Source organism: Pteropus medius, unplaced genomic scaffold (assembly GCF_902729225.1).
Source record: "Pteropus medius unplaced genomic scaffold, Ma_sr-lr_union100, whole genome shotgun sequence".
In the NCBI taxonomy this organism is placed as follows: Eukaryota; Metazoa; Chordata; class Mammalia; order Chiroptera; family Pteropodidae; genus Pteropus; species Pteropus medius.
This window is the reverse complement of record NW_024352838.1, coordinates 110,484-131,664: the sequence shown is the minus strand read 5'-3', so window position 1 is coordinate 131,664 and position 21,181 is coordinate 110,484. Positions and strand designations below refer to the sequence as shown.

At 42.2% G+C, this 21,181-nt stretch overlaps 1 protein-coding gene and 1 long non-coding RNA gene across 3 annotated transcripts; both read right to left on the bottom strand.

Moving 5' to 3' along the window:
- Nucleotides 1–412: 412 nt before the first annotated feature.
- LOC120592395 (uncharacterized) lies at nt 413–1,655 on the bottom strand. Of its 2 annotated transcripts, XR_005650111.1 has the most exons (3): nt 1,583–1,655; nt 977–1,085; nt 413–663 (listed from the first exon to the last, which is right to left on the bottom strand). It is a non-coding gene; the product is annotated as an uncharacterized LOC120592395 (long non-coding RNA). The 2 variants fall into 2 exon arrangements; XR_005650110.1 differs by lacking the exon at nt 413–663 and having other exon boundaries at nt 835–1,085.
- A 3,413-nt stretch (nt 1,656–5,068) lies between these two features.
- LOC120592397 (putative G antigen family E member 3) lies at nt 5,069–15,555 on the bottom strand. Its single transcript, XM_039850023.1, has 6 exons — nt 15,172–15,555; nt 14,160–14,251; nt 13,563–13,671; nt 10,934–11,059; nt 8,499–8,624; nt 5,069–5,505 (listed from the first exon to the last, which is right to left on the bottom strand). Exons 2-6 carry the CDS (start codon nt 14,241–14,243, stop codon nt 5,483–5,485), a joined length of 468 nt encoding a protein of 155 aa, XP_039705957.1. The 5' UTR covers nt 14,244–14,251; nt 15,172–15,555; the 3' UTR covers nt 5,069–5,482.
- Between the last annotated feature and the right edge of the window lie 5,626 nt (nt 15,556–21,181).

The window sequence follows — 21,181 nt, the reverse complement described above, 5'->3', positions numbered from 1 at the left end:
ATCATTGAAAAATCCTTTGGATTTTCCTAAACCTAAAATTATTTCAACTCTTATAAAGGTCACTTTAAAAATCACAATCCACTTGGAGGGTACTAGAAGAATTGGGGGGACCAAATCATGTCGGAATTTATATGTCTAACCACTATGCTGATATAAAATATTATTAAATGTCAACTGTAATTGAAAAATAAAGAAAAAATAACATACTTTCTAATTACCTATGAGGCAGTATTCTGAATTATCCAACTTTTACCAAATTTACCATATCAAAATACCAAAGGAAACAGTGACCACCATTCACTGAACCCCTTGCCAGGGTCTCTATCCTGGTCCACTGGACTGTATCTATTCCTGGGCCAGTACTGAAATACTTTACTGTAGAGACACACTTGCGAATGTAAAATTTTAGGAAAAAACATTCACTATTTCGTATACATAACACAGATGCTACGAAGAACACTAACCTCGAAATGAAGTATGAACTAGGTCTCGATGAGTCCAAGGCTCGGCCACAGCTTTCTCCATTATAAAATGGGACTATCATCATACGCAAATAGGCTTTATTCTAGGCGTTACAAGATGCGCAGACCTGGCAATCTGCCCACGCTTTAAAAAATTACTCATGTTGTTGATGCAATGACTTAGGGGGCACACAACCACATTCTAAGAAGAACAAATAGAACTAGCAAACTAATGGACATTTTTTGAAGTTAAAATGACACATAGTTTCCACTGATTTAGCAAGGGAACTCCTTTGGAGCACACGAGATAAAATTTGGATGGGGAAAACTCATTATAGTGAAGGGATTCAACAAGCTGGAAACCTTATTCTGCCAATATTTTCAGCCCATTTTCAGAAAATGTTTCAGATATTTTTCTATGTTTTCTTTGCAACAACAGTCATGTTATGCCACAATTCTTGAGCTACAAGTACACCCCCTTTCTCCCACAGGCATTCTTCTTTCTTCTCCCTCACCTTCAATCTCAGGTGGGCCTTCATCTTCTTTCTCTTGATCAGGTGTAATTTCGTGACTCTCAGTTGGCAGCTCCTTTCGCTCAGGTTTTTCATCACTGGGTTCCTGGGCCTACGGGTGTATATGTGTGGGTGCAAAAGAAAAAGTTTTCTTATTAATGCATGCCAGTGATAAAAATATACAGAATACACAGATAGGTAGATGATAGATAGATAGATTAATAAGTATATAGACATTTAGGAAAACATGATTCTAGATCATTGTCCTTAACGGATCTACTCTTCCCAGAGTGTGGCTAGTCCAAGAGGAGTAGCGCACAAGGCCTTCGGAAGCTATTTTAAACTCCGATGGGATGCATGTATGCAGTCTGTTGTTAATAGCAATGAGAAAGAAGTCATAGGGGGTATTTCCACTGGCAAGACCACAATGTAATCCTGCAGGATGAAAGTTCCTTACGAAAGTTTCTTTCCTAAGGACTCCCCCAGGATCAATATTTCCTTCCATTACTGAACAAGGAAACTCCTCTCACTGTACCTAATTTCGTTGAAAAGGACATTCAGAAAAATAAAATTTCTGGTAAGAGGAACATGAAATAGTAAAGCACTCACGACCACAGGTCCAACTGGCTCGGAAGGCTCTTGCTCTTCTGGTATTGTTTTCCACAGGGATGTCCATCTTACATGCTTCTTCATATTTCACACTGAAAGGAGAACATTGTGATTTGGATAATGTATTTAAAGGGATAGTTATATATGACCACTTCCACAGCCAAAAATGATTTGTAATTAAAAAAAAAAGAAAGAAAATACTTGCAAAAATGGTCTCAAGTTATGTATAACTATACATACTTTCCAATTACACTCATTAGGGCTGTTTCCAAAGCCATTTATGTCATGTCCTAGTTGGCAGAGACATCGACTCAAGGTACACAGCAAGGCAGAAGACTTTTGTGATGAACTTTGATTTTACAACTGGAGTCCCCATAATGAACACGTTTACAAAAATGACACTAGAAATTGAAAACCTGAGTGACTAATGTTTTTGTCACACTCCCGATGACAAGTCCTATTTCGTCCCCGACATAACGTTTTCTGGGCAAATAAAGGCTGTCTTTCTGCACTCGGACTACAGGCACAGGTGACTAGCTGCCATGCAGACTATGGGCCCACTTCACCGCTGGCACTCCGTTTGGTGCACGTAAACACTCGGGAACAATGGTATGGTCCTACCGCGTTCGAGTTTTAGGCCCTGCCATTACTGCCCACCCCGCCCTGAGCCCAAGGCCCATCCGTGGGCTCCTGACCGCTTCTGTGCTCTCTGGGCACTTCCAGGTGCCCCTAGGACCCAGAAACCTGAGATAATGTCCCCAATTCTCTCCCCATCTTCACCTGAACCCTCCACTCTGCGGCCCACCGTCCTCCCTTGTCCTGGTCCCGCCGGGCCTACGACGGCCTTGGCGGCCAAGACCCTGACAGGAGAAAGTCAATGACCTCGAGGACTTTCCTCCTCGGAGGCCACAGGAAGCAGCCCTGACCCGACTGAAGCCCGCCGGCTCTCCCCTCACTCTCTTCACGCTTAGACTCGGGGCAGGACGGATCTGTGGACCTACCACCTGAGTCTCCGCCAACCAGAACGAGCCAAGCAGGAAGGAACACGACCGCCTCTGGCCCCTCTGTGCTGTCAGCACGCGCACAGCAAGGCGCATGCTCAGCAACGGTCAAGGGCTGCAATGGGCGTGCGCAGCAATGGGCGTGCGCAACAATGGGCGTGCGCAGCAATGGGCATGCGCACTGACTTCGGTGCCTGGGGTGAGGATTCAGGTTTTCCTGCCAAGGCCCTAGAGCATTGAAACCAAGATGTCTACCGTAGACGAAAGAGGGGCCTTGAAGTTCCATTTTCCTCCCCCAACCCACCTATCAATCTTTCCTATGCTTCCAGAAAGTTCGTGAACATACAACTCTAGATTACCTTTAGCGGAGAATGTGTACATATAAAGGCTTTTAATACCTCTTTTTACACGCGCTTTGATTAATTGCTTCTTTCTCTCATTCTGGGTTTTGTGTCATGAGTACAAGGCATTTGCTCATGTAATTTAAACTGGTTCACCTCTATTTCCTTTATTTCTTTTTTTGCTTGCCTTTTTGTACATTTCAATACAAGACTGCTGCCTGAATTCTCTGAATCCACCTCTGGTCATTCAGTCAGTGCATGTTTCAGAGCTTCCCTTAGATAATGATCTAAGGCTCAATCTAGGCTCAATCCACTCTCGCATTGGGTACGACAGTGGTGACTGTGCTCATCATGTACTGTAATTCTCCAATATCAGCCAAGCAACTTGACAAGCAAAGATGACAGTACTGTCTAACACTGTCATGGAGAGCCTTGCCTGGACAGAGCCTCTAGAGTGTCTTGGAGGAGGAACGCCAGGGGAGATGTTTATTTAGATTTTGATATCTCGGGTAAAGCAGGTCTTTCAGAGTTGGGGCAGGATGTGAGTCGTGATATCATGATTCAGGCTTGTGGACACCGTAAGGCAAAGTTATTAAGACAGAGTATTCAAAGAGTATCGAGGTCAAAAATGTCATTTGACACTTTTTAATGAAGACTCGACGTGTCTCTTCAGTAGCTGCTGTAATAAAGGATGAAGTTATTTGCAGCTCTTATCTTTTTAGGCAGGAGACTCCTATAGTAGTAAAAGTATGTTGATGAAGCCAGTGGAATATAAACTCTTGTTAATGTAGACAGTAGCAGTGTGCACGTACCTGTTTCAATAATTTTACATAATTTGTGTGGGATATGGCATATGTAAGGGAAAGACAAGAAGAAGACCCAAATCAGAAGGTTACTTTTTAAAGGAATTTAAGATATACTGTTGCAAAGACTACTATGTATCGCATCCATTATGCTTCTTCCTCTTCCCACACGGGATCCATTATCCCTTCCTGAGCTCCGAGTTTATTCAAAACTTAGGCGATGGGCACAGCCAAAATAGATCCAAAGCATTCCTGGGAAAGCCTGAGAAAGGGTATCGCCCTACACCAGGATAGGGGACAGGAGCACAAGGACTGTGTCACGCCTACTTGTCAGAGGCAGGGGCTCATTGTATTTAATCCTGTGTACACTCTGGTCCTCATTACATGTGACGATTACATGATGTCATAAAGGTATGCAACCTAGCTCAGGGATGTGGTCAACAGATTGACAGTATGCACCCCATGACGTGAGTTATTCTTCTTCCTGTTATTATTAAAGAACTCAAGAAAGGGAGTTATGTTCATGAGTACACAGCTCAGGTTTTGTCACCCCACACACGATCAGGTAGCACAGATCAAATCATCTAAGTATGTTAACGTAGCCATGACTTTTAACTACTCTGTCCTAGTAAGAGATGAACGTCAATATAGAAACGGGTGTGGGTTGCTTTCACAGTGATAGCATCATGGCGGGTATCTTGCAGTGGAGATGGGCAGCTCACAACGGCTTAAGCGGTGGTGTCCTGGAGCTTCCCCTTCTGTAGCTGTCCTGCAAGTAAGGTCCAATACTAAAAAGGGGGATGCAATCCAGAAAGAGCTGAATGCGGGAAAGCCTAGTCTACAATCCTCCCTGCCTTGCAAAGTCTTCTTTTCCGGCCACTAGAAGAAGTTTTTAAATACAAATTCCTTATATGAATCTAGTGTAACCTAGGAAGCAATGTCCAAGAAAGAGAGTACGTGAAATAAAAGTACAGGCCAATGTCTCTCGTGAGGTCATACACAAACAGCCTAAACGAACGGTTAAGACGTCGATTATTCAGAAGGATAATATATCGTGACCAATTTTCCCCTCTGACACAAGCCCCAGACGATGAGGTTTAAATATACGAACTTACCTATATCATTCATCACTTTAACAGATTAATGGAGCAGCAGCACCTCATGATGATCAGAATAAATGTACAGGCGTTTGAAATTCAACATACATTCAAGACATATATTCTTCACAAACTAGGATTCCAAAGGGACTTCCCGTTACTTCACAGTAAACATGGTGAAACGTTAACAATTTTCAATTTCCTATCAGAAGTAAGGCAAGGATGGTCCCCTCTTACCAGTTTTCTTAACACTGTACCAGGAAGCTCTGTCCAATGTTGAAAACAGGGCAAAGGAAAAAGGGCATAATATTTAAGACTGCAAAAATGAAACAAAACCGCTAGCAGTAAAAAGTGATAGGATTGTCCATGTAGAAAATTCAAAGAGGATCTAGGCATCAATCACCTTTTGGAATTAATAAGCAGATTTAGCAAGATTGCTGGAGAGAATATCAATGTACGAACACATCTGGATATACCAGCATGATCAGAGGAGAAAATGTTCGAAAATGAAATGCCTTTCAATAGGATCAAACACTTGGCCATAAATTTAACAAAGGATTGGCAAGAAAATTTGCACAAAGGCATAAAACTTTATTGAGAGACTGTTAACAGTCAAACAACCCACAGAATAGTTTGCGCGATTTCAACTCATCTTCTTTTAGTCCTGCATTTGCTCTTCTCCTGCAAGATAAACATAACAGGTGGTAAAAACACAGCAGAATTTGATTTTGATTCCATTAAAGGCAAACAAAAAACATGACCGTTTTGGTTTTATAAGACAGACTTCCAGGGATGTATTTTACCAGTACTTTTTCAAACACACCGCTCTTTCTCTTGGTATAAGAAAACGAAAAGACTATTCCCATTTAGAACTCAAGAGATGGAGTGAACCTGTTATGTGGAAGCTTGAAATTGAAGCAAAAGTCATGAACGCTTTTACTGAACAGCCAAAGCAACATCTCAAACACCGAAAAAATAAAAGGAATTGACAAGAAAGAGTCATTTAAACGCTTTGACTTCAAATAATGTTCTGAATAGAAGATAGCAAAGATAGAAAAGTGGCATTTGGTGCTGCTTAAGTCAAGGAAATATTACGGCCAGTGGTATATGTTTTTTTTCTATGATGCAGAAATGCAAAAATGATCCCCTGGTCTAGTTTAGTACTTATAAGATTGTCAAAGTAGGGTAACCATGTGTCCCCAACTTCACCTGTGTTCCCAGTGTAATCATGACTAATGCCTTTCCCGTACTCAAAAGTGTTTCAGTTTGAACAATAAATTGTACACTGACACTTGTTTTCAGTCTTTGCCATTGTTTTTCACATCAAGATGCAGAACACATATATGACATGACTTACAGCATGGGGGAAAAAAAAGAAGAAATGAATGAAGAGAGTGTGGAAGAAGGGAACAGAGAGCGAGGGAAGAGAACAAGACCCAGAAAAGTCAAACAACTGTTTTCTAAAGTAAGTGCTTTTGAATCTCTTTATTGAGCAATAATTAATAAATAGGATTGTCTATATTTAAAGCATAAAACATGGTGATTTGATGTCTGTATACTGAGGAATGATTGCGAAGACAAAGATAAGGAGTTAACAGTTCCATCGGCACACAGTTAACATTTATATTTCTTGGCGAGAATGCTTAAGATCTATTCTGATCAACATTGAAGTACGCACTACCATAAGGTTAACTAACATAAGAGCTGTAGAGAGAACTCTGACTGACAAATTTCTGAAGTTCTCCCATTTTATCTGTGATGTTTAGATATTTTGATACTACTGGGATCTATTAAATAATACATGCTTTCCTAGTTTAGCAACCATTTCATCCATACTTTGAAAGCACTAGTTTCAAATTGAAGAATGTATTCACGTTCAATCACATAAATCATGGGGCTAGAGTCTTATTCAAATTCCCTATTGTGTATACTTGTTCTTCTTCCACGTTCTCCAGCATATGTAATTAATGGATACACTCCAAAAAAAATTGTTTCAGTGTCCTTGGGTCCGATACCTAATTTCTTTGCAAATACTTTTCAAAAGGGCCGTCTTTCAGACTTCTTAGTTGAATTCTGTTTCCATTTCCTCAGGGTCTCTGCTTTTATTCCATACCTCGAATGACATCCTCTTGGTTTATTCTGTTGTTCTTCTTTCTTAACTTTGATATCTGATGCTCATGCAATTTATTACCTCTCTAATTAATATGCTTTCAAAGGCTATCGCATTCCTATGAATACATTTTTGCCACGTTTAATAGGCTCCCGGAAGAAGTCGGAAAGCTCTCTTAATGTAAGTAGTCTAATGAATGGGTCCAGCTATGTAGAATACAAAGGCTTAGAAGACTAATGCAAGGTCATTTCTCCCCTAAGCCTAAAGTGCTGCTTTGAAACTCAGAAGCTCTTGTAATGAATGGTCAGCAATTTTGAAAACACATACACTGCATTCTTAATGTGAAACATACCCGCTTCTAGCATGTGAATAGATTCTAGTTTGGGAAAAATCTTCCCCTTGACATCAGGAACCTCTCTGCCCTCACCCTCACTCTTTGGCAGTGTTAGTTCCTGGAGATATGTCGCCAGCTCAGGGCTTTAATAAAACATTATCAATTTGAGTGGAAAACCTACTTAAGTGGCTTACTCAGGAATGAGTACGGTTATAGTCTTTGACCTTGAAACCTTATCAATTGATGTTTCCAGTCAGAAACGGATACTACGCCACATTTGATGTTGCTGGAGGTGATTCTGCCATAGTGTCCACATGTGTGTTAGGAACAGTAACTCACTAAGACTGCCAGGGGTGACGGGGAGCATGCTTTAGTGGGGGTATCTTACTCACAGCTGCCTTGAGCATCCGTGACTGTAGGCGCACTCTCTCTACTAGAAACTAGACTCTTTTAGGCCGTTTCATGATTCACTCAGGTTAGGTTTCAATGGGGAATGGACCAAAATGTAATCATTTTCTAAAGCCATAAGGAGTCAGATTTTGACGAAAGCTAAGAACAGATATCCCGTTCCGTATATAGAAAAGAAACCCCAAGTGGAGAGCTGATCATCACCTTAGTAGCAATGAAAATCTCACTACAGATGGTGAAATATGATAGAAAATATTTCATGATGAAAAAAAAGGTCACAAAATACAGAATATCTTTGTACGCTCTGTATTCTATCCAAGACAACCAGAAATGGAAAAACCAGCACTGAAATATATTTTAATATCTCTGATTTGATTTCACTGTTTATAAGAGTAAAGGTACGTTTAGAAATTAAGGGGTTCTTCCGGCGGATCACTTGAAGACTATTAAAGCTGGACCTGGCAAGTACTTCAGTGCCTCACCATAGTCACACACACCAAAAATTCTTTCAAGAGCTTTCTGTATTGTTTAAAGCAGGAATTATTTAAAATTTGGAAATTCTTTGCTCTCGGTTAAAATACATATACTCAAATTAAGGAAACGTTTGCATACTTTATAATTCAATGAGGCTTTGACCCAACCTGTTTCTCCAACGCATAGACTACAAGTCAGCCAGCCAGTCAGATATTTAAGCTCTGAACTACCACTCCATATCTTTAAATGTGTGTTCTATTAAAGTTACAGTATGTTCTCTCTATGTCCTTCAGGATAGACTTGTGGAACACAGAAACCCCATGATCTGTATTCTTATGGGTGACATACCAGCGTCTACCATATAAATGGATTCTGCTTTCTGGAAGACAGCCTCCTTGACATCTGGTCCGTGTCTGCCCTCATCTCCAATGTTCATCTGAGACAGGTCCTGGAGATCAGGTTCGACATCAGGCCCTGATTAAAAAACAAACAAACAAACAAAAAAAACACTTTAACAGTTGGGACAGAAAACATCCTGAAGTTGATTACTCAGAAATTACTCAGATTGTAGCCTTTCAATTTCATTGTTATTCAATGATTTTTAAAGGCAGAAAATTATACGATGCCACTTTTGACACGGTTAGAGTTGATAACCTCATAGTGTCCATATTTTCCTTAGGGACACTAATGCATTAAGACTGACACTGGAGACCATGGGCGTGTTTAGCTGGGGTATCTAACTCACAGCCGCCATGACGTCAGATATGGCCTGCGTTCTCTCGACTTGATCAGACCTAGAAACTGGGATCTAGGCAGTCCTTGCCATTTTAAAATTCAGGAATGTGCGCCTCTATTAAGAAAAGTATTAGAAATGCAGTTATTTTCCCAGAGCCACAAGGATCCTGAATGTGGCAGGCTCTGAGAACAAGTATCCAGGTCCCTATACAAGAAAAGGAACGTGTAGTGGAGAGTTTACTCATTTGCTTAAGTGGAAACGCAACCTTAAAATTTGACTCAAGGTGGCATGTTATAAGAAATAAGTCCTGGAAAACGAAATATCTTTTCTATTCCACGTATTACAGACAACTGATCACGAGAACACAAAAATCAGCCTTCAAAATGATTTTTATATATTTCAGTGGATACACACTGTTTTTCTAAGAGTAAACATCGCTTTAGAACGTAAGGGGTTCTCCCAGGATCACACGAATTATGATAAAGCTTGCTCTTGATCCTATATCATTGCCTCAGCTTATGTCATACAAACTTCTTATTATTTCAATACTTTTTGAATTCGTGAAAGCAGGAATGATGAAAAAATGGCAGAAAATTATTAGCTGCTGGTTCAAGGACAAATACTTAAATGTAAGAAATCGTTCTCCTACTTTATGATTCAATAAGGCTTCGACATAATTTGTTTCTATCTCAGATAAACTATAAGTTAGGCATTCGGTCTTTGGGGTTTAGACTAACTTTCAAAGAATCTTTATATGTGAACTCTGTTATTAAAGTGACAGTAATGTTATCCCTACATTATCAATAATGTAATGGCGAAAGACTGAAAATACATACATTGTACACTTATTAGATGACATACCTACTTCAGCCACTTCATTGGGCTTTAGAATTGGTAAAATCTCACCCTGGACATCAGGAAACTTTCTGCCCTCACCCTCAGCCTTTGGCAGAGCTAGTTCCTGGAGATCAGCTTCTGGGTCAGGCCCTTAAAATGTGAGTGGCAAACCAACATAAGTGGGTTACTCAGGAATTACTAAGGTTAGAGTCTTTGACCTCCAACCTTATCGATTGATGTTTCAAGTCAGAAACTGATACTATGCCACATTTGATATGTCCGGAGATGATTCTGCGATAATGTGCACATGTGTATTTGAAACAGTTACTCACTAAGACTGCCAGGGGTGACAGGGAGCGTGCTTATTGGAGGTATGTTACTGATAGCCACCAGTGCATGCACACTCTACTTGATCAGACATCAAAATGAGAAACAAGACTAAAACTGGCCACTCAGTTCAGGTTTCAATGGGGGAAAAGACCAAAATGTAATTATTTTCTAAAGCCAGAAGTCAGTTTTTGACAAAAGTTAAGAACAGATATCCAGGTCTCCATGTATAAAAAGAAACATCAACTGGAGTGCTGACACTTTACTTTAGTAGCAATGAAAATCTTAAATTAGATGTTGAAATCCGATGGAAGATAATATTTTATGAAAAAAAAGTCAAGAAAAACAGAATATCTTTGTACATTCTGTATTCTATCCAAGACAACCAGAAATGGAAAAACCAGCACTGAAATATTTTTTAACATCTCTGATTTGATTTCACTATTTATAAGAGTAAAGGTAAGTTTAGAAGTTAAGAGGTTCTCCCAGTGGATCACTTGAAGAATATTAAAGCTGGAACTGGCAAGTACTTCAGTGCCTCACCATAGTCACACACACCGAAAATTATTTCAAGAGCTTTCTGTATTGTTTAAAGCAGGAATTATTTAAAATTTGAAAATTATTTGCTCTTGGTTGAAGTACATGTACTCCAAAGTTAGGAAGCGTTTGCATACTTTAGAATTTAATGAGGCTTTGACCCAACCCGTTTCCCCAACACAAAGACTACAAGTCAGCCAGCCAGGCAGATATTTAAGCTCTGAACTACCACTCCAAAATCTTTAAATGTGTGTTCTGTTAAAGTTACAGTATGTTCTCTCTGTCGTTCAGGATAGACTTGTGGAACACAGAAACCCCATGATCTGTATTCTTATGGGTGACATACCAGCTTCTGCCATGTACATGGATTCTGCTTTCTGGAAGACAGCCTCCTTGACATCCGGGCCGTGTCTGCCCTCATCACCAATGTTCAGCTGAGCCACCTGCTGGACAACCACTTCTGGGTCACGTCCTTAAAAAAAAAAAAATAGCGATCGTAAACTGGAATCCTGCACATGCTGCCTACAAGACACTCACTTCTGTTGAAAAGACAGACACTGACTAAAAGGGAGGTGATGGAAAATGTTATTGCTTGATAGACCCACAGGGTATTGTGCTGAGTGAAATGTCAATAAAGAGAAATATCACATGATTTCACATACACGTGGAATCTAAAGAACAAAATAAACAACGACAACAACAAAAGTGGAAATAAACTCATAGATACAGAGAATATTTTCAAGGCTACTAGACGGGAGGAGGGTAGTAGGGGATGGTGAATAAGGGCAAAGCGATTAAGAAGTACAAATGGATAGTTACAAAATAGACATGGTGATATAAAGTTTGGCATAAGGAAAATAGTTAATACTGTTGTAATAAATATGCAAGGGGGAAGAGGGGTACTAGATGTAGTGGATGAACACCGTGAGTTATATAGATCTCTAATCATATGCTGTACAACTGAAACTAATATATTATTGTGCGCCAACTATAAGTGAAAGAAAACTCCTTGAATTGTACAATATAAATACGAGCAACTAATTGTCTATCGTATTTCTATAAATCTGGAAGAAAAAAAGATAATGCCGTTGTCTATATTCTCTGGACTCACTACAGTGTTTGCGTTTAGCGGGCAAGGACTGAAGATTAAACTGAGGTGTGTCAGGTGGAAGGATGTCATATCATTTCCTTGAGAATAGGGACAGGTAATGTTTTGGACAGAGATAATTAAATCCAAATATGATATGACTATAAAAATGTTGTTTTTGTCCAAAAAAAATAAAAAATAAAAAGAAAAAGGTGATTGCTTTAAGCCGTAGACAAGGAATGTATGTAAGGAAAAGGTAAACTTCATTCTGTCAGTTGTACACTATAAAAGCCTGTAGTCTAGTGTGATAAAAAGTGTAACTGAAAGATGAACTTCATATTTTCATTATTCTGTAGTGTGAAAACGTATCTTAAATGATATGTGAAGACAAAGCACACACCTACATTTCCTGTTTATCTCCATACCGTCAAGAGTAGAGCATCAGTTCTATCGAAGAAATCTGAGGTCTACACCATGGAGAGTCTTATAATTACAAATAAAATGTAATTTACTGAAGGATTTACTGAGAGCATCTGTCTGCCTCCATCAAAGTTGACGGGGTGGCATCGAAACCTTACTGCAGTAACCCGAAAATTACTATGGGCAAACACCTATTTCTATTTAGGTGTAAAGGCCCTCCTTGTAACTTTCCATAAACGAGTCCCATTCAGAAGAAAGTGGTAAGAATAATAGCAAATTAGTAGTGATAAACAGCAAAATGTCTGTCTGTCAGTGAGAATAAAGGAAGGAGGATGGAAAGAAATGAATAGACTGTGTTGTTATTCATATTGGGGAAACCTCTCACCAGCAATCTGCTAAGATGATCTCTGGCCTGAATTGCGTAAATAATTCACTACTGGCGATTGACGAAAATACTAGATAGTTAGAAGAAATAACTTCATAATCATTGTAAAATATTTTGTATTTTCCTAATCATAAAAGTATTTCAACTCCTATTAAGGTCACTTTAAAAATCACACTCCTCCTGGAGGGTACTAGAAGAATCAGGGGATTCACTTCCGAATTTATATGTCTCACCACTATGTTGTACATCTGATAACTAACATCAAATATGATCGAATGTCAACTGTAATTGAAAACGAAAAAGGAACATACTTTCTCATTACCTATGAGCCAGTATTCTGAATTACCCAGCTTTTACCAAACTTTCCATATCAAAATACCAATCAGAGGAAACAGTGGCCTTCATTGACCGAGTCCATTTCCAGGATCTCTATCCTGTTCCACTGAACTGCATCTATTCCTGGGCCAGTCCTGAGATACTTTACTGTACAGACAAACTTGAGAATGTAGCATTTTAGGAAAAACCACTCCCTATTTCATATGTGGGCCGACACAGATGGTAGGAAGAACACTAACTTCGAAATGAAGTATGAACTACGTCTCAATGAGTCCACGGCTCGCTCACAGCATTCTCTTATAAAATTGGGCTACCATCCTACGCAAATAGGCTTTGTTCTCAGCATTATAAGATGTGCGGACCTGGCACTCTGCCTACGCTCTTAAAAATCACTCACGCTTTTGATGCAATGACTGAGGGGGCCAATCAAACACGTTCTAAGAAGAACGAATCGAACTAGCAAACTAATGGACATTTTTGTAGTTCAAATGACGCACAGTTTCCTCTGTTTTAGCAAAGGCTGTCTTTTGGAGCAAACGACATAAACATTGGAAGGGGACAAGTCATTTCAGTTAAGGGGTTCAAGAAGCTGGAAACCCTATTCTGTCCACATTTTCAGCCTGTTTTCAGAAAATGTTTCAGATACTTTTCTATGTTTTCTTTCCAACGGTCATGGTATGCTACATTTCGTGAGTCACAAACACACCCCTCTGTGTCCCACAGGAATAGTTCTTCCCTCTCCCTCACCTTCCACGTCCGGTGGCCTTTCATCTTCTCTCTCTTTATCAGGTGTAATATCGTGACTCTGAGTCGATAGCTCCTTTTGCTCAGGTTTTTCATCGCTGGGTTCCTGGGCCTATGGGTGGGTGCGTGTGGGTGCAAAAGAAAACTTTCCTTGTTAATGCAGACCAGTGATATAAATATACAAAATACACAGATAGGTAGATGACAGATAGATAGATAGATTAATATGTATAAAGACATGTAGACAAACATGATTCTAGATCATTGTCCCTAATGGATTTACTCTTCCCAGAGTGTGGCTAGTCCAAGAGGAGTTGCCCACAAGGCCTTCGGAAGCTATTTTAAACTCTGATGGGATGTATGTACGCAGTCTGTTGTTAATAACAACGAGAAGGAAGTCATAGGGTGTATTGCCACTGGCAACACCACAATATAATCATCCAGGTTGAAAATTTCTTTCCTAAGGACTCCCCCGGGATCAAAGTTTCCTTCCCTTTCTGAACACAGAAATTCCTCTCACTTGTACCTAAGTTCGTTGAACAGAACTTTCAGAAAAATAAAATTTCTGGTAAGAGAAACATGAAATATTAAAGCACTCACAACCACAGGTCCTACTGGCTCGGAAGGCTCTTGCTCTTCTGGTATTATATTCCACAGGGATCTTGATCTCACACACCTACTCATATTTCTCACTGAAAAGAGCACATTGTCATTTGGAAAATATATTTAAGAGATTGCTATATTTGACAACTTCCACAGCCCAAAATGACTTGTAAGTAAAGAATAAAAAATGGACAATACCTGCAAAAAAAGGTCTCAGGTGATATATAACTAGGTACACGTGCTTTCCAACTACACAAATTAAGGCTGTTTCCAAAGCCATTTCTGTCATGGCCAAGTTGGCAGAGAAATCACCTCAAGGTACACAGCAAGACAGAGGACTTTTATGATGAAGTGTGATGTTAAAACTGGATTCCCCATCATGAGCTCGTTTACAAAAACGTAACTAGAAATTTAAAATTCGAGTGACTGATATTTTTGTCACACTCCCACTGACGAATCCAATTTCGCCCCCGAAATAACGTTTTCTGGGCAAAGAAAGGCTCGGTCTGTCCGCACTGCCTGTGGTTGTTTTGGGACTACAGGCACAGGTGACTAGCTGCCATGCAGACCTACGGGCCGCTTCAACCCTCTCACTCCGCTTGGTGCACGTCAACGCTCGGGGACAAAGGTAAGGTCCCACAGTGGTCGGGTTTCTAGGCCCTTCCGTTACTGCCCACTCCGCCCCGAGTCTAGGGCCCCACTGAGGACTCCCGATTGCTTCTGTGTTCTCTGGGCTGTTCCAGGTGCCCCTAGGACCCAGATACCTGAGATAAAGTCCCGAACTCTCTCCCCGTCGTCACCTGACTCCTCCACTCCGCGACCCACCGTCCTCCTTTGCCCTGGTCCCGCCGGGCCTACAAGGGCCATGGCAGCCGCAATCCTGACAGCAGACAGTCGACGACCTTGACGACCTTCCTCCTCGGAAGCCACGGAAAGCAGCCCCGACCCGACTGAAGTCCGCCGGCTCTCCCCTCACTCTCCTCACGCTTAGACTATCGGCAGGACTGACCTGTGCACCTACCAGCTGAGTCTCCGCCAACCAGAACGAATCAAGCGAGAAGGAACACGACCGCCTCTGGCACCCCTGTGCTGGTAGCACGCAGACAGGAAAGCGCATGCTCAGCAACGGTCAAGGGCTGCAATGCACTTGCGCAGCAATGGGCATGCGCACTGACTTTGGTGCCTACGGTGAGGATTCAGGTTTTCCTGCCAAAGCCCCGGAGCGTTGAAACCAAACTGCCTACCATAGACGAAAGAGGGGCCTTAAATTCCATTTTTTCCTCCGCGTACCCACCCACCCATCCATCTTCCCTATGCTTCCAGAAATTTTGTGGACATACAGCCCCAGGTTCCCCTTAGTGGAAAACGTGTCTCGAAAATTTAGCCGAGAAAGAAAAAGATGTTAAGGATTTTAATCCCTTTTTTTTACACGCGCTTTGATTAGTCGCTTCCTTCTCCGCTTCAGGGTTTCGTGTCATGCGTACAAGAATTCTGCCCACGTCCATAGATTAAAGTGCTTCACCTCTGTTTCTTTTACGTGTTTGCTTGCCTTACTGCACATTTCAATCCCGGGACTGCTAACAGATTTCTCTGAATCCACCTGTGGTCATTCAGTCACTGCATGGTTCAGAAATACCCTTAGATAATGAACCTAGAATCTAGGCTCAGTCCATTGTCTCATTGGGTACAGCAGCGGTGATTATGCTCATCATATACTGTACTTCCCAAATATTATCCAAACGAGTTGAGAAGCAAAGATGACGGACAGCATTGCCGTCATCTCCATGATGGTACTGTCATGGAGAGCGTTGCCTGGACAGAGCCTAAGCAGTGTCTCGAGACACGCCAGGGGAGATATTTATTCAGATTTTGAAATCTTGGGTAAAGCAGGTCTTTCCGAGTGTGGGCAGGGTGTGAGTCATGATATCACGGTTCGGCCTTGTGGACACTGCAAGGCAAAGTTATTAAGACAGAGTGTTCAAAGGGAATGGGGGTCGAAAAATGTCATTTGACACTTTTTGATGAAGACTCAACGTGTCCTTTCAGTAGATACTGTAATAAAGAATGACGTTATTTGTAGCTTTTATCATCTTAGGCACGAGACCCTGTAGTGGTAAAGGGGTATTGATGAAGCCGGTGGAATATAAACTGTTGTTAACGTAGACAGTAGCTGTGTGCAGGTTTCAGTTTCAATAATTTTACATAACGTATCCGATGTGTGTGGGAAGTGGCATATGTAAGGGAAACAGAGAAAGAGGACCCAAATCAGAAAGTTGCTTTTTTTCTTTTTAAAGGAAGATAAGACATAGTGTTGCACGGACTACTATGTATCCCATCCATTAGGCTTCATTTAAGAAAATTCCTTGGGTGGGATACTGGAGGTTTCTCAATCTCTCTCTCTCTCTCTCTCTCTCTCTCTCTCTCTCTCTCTCTCTCTTTGTCTCTCTGTCTCTCTCACCTTCCCTTCCTCTATTTTTACTTCTACTCTCCCTCAGATCTTCCCTAAAAGGCAACTTGAGTACAAATTGTGGTTCTTTAACAACAAATTTTGCGAGTTCAAATAGTCATAATTCTGCTGCTTTTATTTAGCTTGTGTTTTAGGTTTTGATCTTTCTCATGAAGAAGAGCATCATTACTAAATTTTACTTACTCCATTTCTCTTAACACCCCTTTGTCACGTAGTGCATTCAAGAAGTGCTCAAAGAACGGGAGATAGTGATTTCTAGGTTTAGAGTTTCTGTGAGAACCTAACCTCCTAACGGTCTAGTTCAGGCCATCAGATGACTAGACAGCTGTGGGTCGTGAGGACCTGGTCTTTGATCATTCCTGAACTGTTCCCCTCCACTTCAGAGGGCAGACTTCATTCTGATGCCGATATTTAGCTTTCTCCCACCATTCCTGTAGGAAATAACCACTGGCCCACTTGATATGGGGCCATAATGGGATTTGGATGGAAGCAAGTTGTGAAGTAGCTCTGGTGATGCACAGAAAGCAGCAAAGGTATGAAAGGCACTGTCGAGACAAGAATTGCCTGATACCTGGCTCGGCAACTCTCTCTGGGCCGCTGAGCAAGGAGTTAAAAATGGGAAGGCCAGAAGCTTCTCTACCTGTTGGAGGGCTGCAATCTAGCACATTGACCATAGCCTCCTTTCTCTCAAGCAGGAGAAATCTGAAGAAATATGTAAATGCTTATTTCATTAATAGTTTCGAGTATACAGAACATTGGTTAGGCATTTATACAGTATCTAAACGACCGCCCTGATTGCCCTTTCTCTCCTCTGGCTCTATACCTCGCCATTACTTCCACAGGACCAAAGGCAATTGGGGCATGTGGTGAGTTCTACAGATTCGGGGCAGCTTCCGTTTTCAGAGGATAATAAACAGTTGGTCTCTCAGCTCAGAGTGCTTGGTGGTTCAGGTCAAATTCTTTCTTACTTATCATGTGAAATGCAGCTCTAACACCTGCCCCATAAGATGGGAGCACAGTGAGAGATGGAGTACTTTTGCTACAGCACAGCAATGCATGACCTTCAGCTGTGCCCCAGCCCCATCTTCACTGAGCCCCAGGCGTCTCATCTACAAATGATGACTTCCTCTTAGGGATTCAGGAAGATTTCTTGAGTTAATATGTAGCCATAAGACTGTCACTGAGCCCCATTCAAAGTTGAGGCGGATGTCATCAGATACTGTTCTTATCAGTATTCTTAGTTTGGGCTCCTTTGAGCTGTGCAGGACTGAGGACTTGTCTTCCCTGAGGATGCGGATGCTAAGATTTCATCTCCGAGGCACCAAGGCATTGATTGGAGAAATCCCCGGAGAGGTGAAACCACACACCTAGTGAGAGCACTGAGAGGAAGAAGGTCCAACCTGCTTCCTCTCAGGAACATCCTGGAATACATGAACAGTTCAGAGACCCCACCCTCTGGACAAAAAGGGCTCTTCCATATAGTTGAGAGACCTCATGCCCTGGGACAGATACCCACAAACGTTTCAGAAACCTTCCCCGTAGACATCAACTGCAACCACCAATCATAGCCAAGGACAAGGACCCAACCAGCTAAGAGAATTCCTACTTTCAGGTCATAGCTCCTCTTCACTCAGAGGCCTCACACACCTCTCCACAGGCTACACCCTGGGACACAGGGCTATGAATTTTCAGCTCTCTGCTGCTGGGTGGGCAGTGACAGAGAGTTTCTGTTGCATCTATCTGTGCGAGAGGGGCCTGAGGAATTGCAGTCTCCTCAGGCTGCAATAAATGCTATGTCTGTGGAAGGAAGGCAGGTTCACTCCAATGATGGGGAGGGGGGTGCCTCTGAGTTTGAGAGTCCTTTAGAGGGACCTCTCTTGTCAGGGTCCAGGGAATGGCCATTTTATGAACAACCATGCTGATGTCGATTCTTGCATCCCGCCCCGTAGGCATTTATGATAAACCCCAGATCCATAGGAGTCGGGCCCTGGAACCTGTCATCTCTGCCATCTCTCAGCCCACACTGTCTGGTCCTGGATTCTGAAGAGCCGAAAGAGCTCTGCCATCAGAGTACTTATGGCAACACCCATTAAATCCCTCTGAACATCCTCATCCTTTCCGCAAACTCCCTCTCCTGCTGGATGCTGCCACACTCTCTCTCCCCAAATCTACCCACTAACCCCTCTGGGCACCAGACCACTCCTTTCGTCCCAGGGGCCCATGAGACCCCCTCCCCCAGCTCTATTCCCCACACTGCAGTTACACCCTATTACTCCCACTGGCTTCTTCTCTCCCAGCCCTCAGTCTGGCCTAAGAAGATCCCCTCATGTCCCTCCCCCGCTCCCTGTAAGCTCACAATATTGTACAGGGCAGTCCTTGCTCCTGCCTTAACACAAGGTTCTGTCATAAAATCCCTCTTCGGGAAGCACTGAAAATTTCCAGCATGCAGGTATAGCTTCAAAACCAAACGGGGAGTCCATGGTGGTAAACCCCTCCCCGCACTGGGTGAAGGGGTTTTCTCAGAAGTGGATCAGACGTCAGACTACCGTCAGGAAGTGTAAAGACACGGTGCAGGGCTGTGTCTGTGAGCACAGGGAAGAGACTCCTTGAGTAACAGAGGAGCTCAACAGGAGGAGTGCCTCAGCTGCCTTTCACATGGGCTTTTTCATCTGGCCAGGTTGTGCTCTGCCCTAGCTGGACCACCCGAGAAGGTTACCTGCCTTCGCTGGGGCTGAGGGTACTCATTGTCCAGGAGCACAGTAAGGATTAAGTGAGATGTCATGTAAAAAGTGTCTAGGAACCTGCCCATCGAAACAAGGATTCCCTAAAGCTCAGAACCCCATGCAGCGAGTGCCAGGTGACTCCTAGCTGGTGATGGCACTAAGCTCACCACTCACTGGTAATCGTCCTCAGCCTTGTGATGGAAAAGCAGACCACATTGCGGAGACTGGGATCCCTGGTCCCCCAGTTCTCAGTGAAGAGCCCCGCCCACTGACAACAGCAGCTGCTGGTGTGTGCATAGGGACCTGGCTCTGGGGATGTCTCCATGACCCCTGCAAGAGCCACAGCTGTGTTCCTGTGGGTTGAATGCCAAGCAGGCTTGGACTCCTCCTCTTCCTCATCCCACAAGCTATCCACTTTTCCTTCGTGAGCTCCGAGTTTATTCAAAACTGAGGCCACGGGCATAGCCGAAATGGGACCAAAGCATTCCTGGGAAAGCCTGAGAAAGGGTTTCGCCCAAGGCTCAGACTTGGGTCTGAGGCACCAGGACTGTGTCATACCTGCTGCTATCAAAGGCTGGCACTCATCAGATTTAATTGTGTACACTCTGGTCTTCGTCATATGTGACGATTACATTTGATTATAAAGGTATGCAACCTAGCGCAGGGAAGTGCCCAACAGATTGACAGTACACACCCTATGATGTGAGTTATTCTTCTTCCTGTTATTATTAAAGAACTCCAGAAAGGGAGCTATTGTCATAAGTACACAGCTCAGGTTTTCGTCACCCCACACACGACCATGTAGCACAGATCGCAATTACCCAAGCAAGATAACGTAGCCATGATTTTTAACTTGCTCTGTCCTAATAGGAGACAAACGTCAGCAGAGAAACAGGAGCGGGTTGCATTCCGAGTGACAGCATCGGGGCACGTATCTTGCAGTGAAGACTGGCACCTCACAAAGGCTGAAGCGGTGGGGTCCTGGAGCTTCCCTTTCTGTAGCTCCCCTGTAATTAGGGTCCAATACTAAAAAGAGGGATGCAATCCAGAAAGAGCCGAACACGGGAAAGACTAGTCTACATCCTCCCAGCCTTGCAAAGGTTTCCGTTCTGGAGACGAGAAGAAGAGGTTTTAACATACCAATTCCTTGTTATGAATCTAGTATAACCTAGGAACCAATGTCCAAGAAAGAGGGTATGTGAAAGAAAAGTATAGTCTAATGTCCCTCGTGAGATCATACACAAACAATCTAAACAAATTGTTAGGACGTCGATAATTCAGAAAGATAATGCATCGTGACCAATTTTCCCCTCGAATCTCTGGCCAAGAAGGTGACGTTTGTTTAAATATACAAACTTACCTATGTCATTCACTACGTTAACACATTAATGGAAGAAGAACACCCTGTGATCATCTGAATAAATGCACACGCATTTGAAGGTCAACGTACATTCAAGATATACATTCTTCACAAACTACGATTCGAAAGGGACTTCCTATTACTTCACAGTAAACATGGTGAAACATTAAAAAGTTTCTGTTTCCTATCAGGAATAAGACACGGATGGTCCCCTCTTACTGGTTCTCTTAACATTGTACTGGGCGGTTCTGTCTAATGTTGAAAACGGAAAAGGAAAAGAGGGTATAATATTTAAGACTGCAAAAAAAAATACTGCTAGTAGTAAAAATGACAGGATTGTGCATGTTGAAAATTAAAACTGATCTAGATATCAATCCCCTTTTGGAATTTATAAGCAGATTTAGCAAGATTGCTGGAGACAATATCAACGTACAAACACATGTGACTATAGAAAGTGTCAGAAAATGAA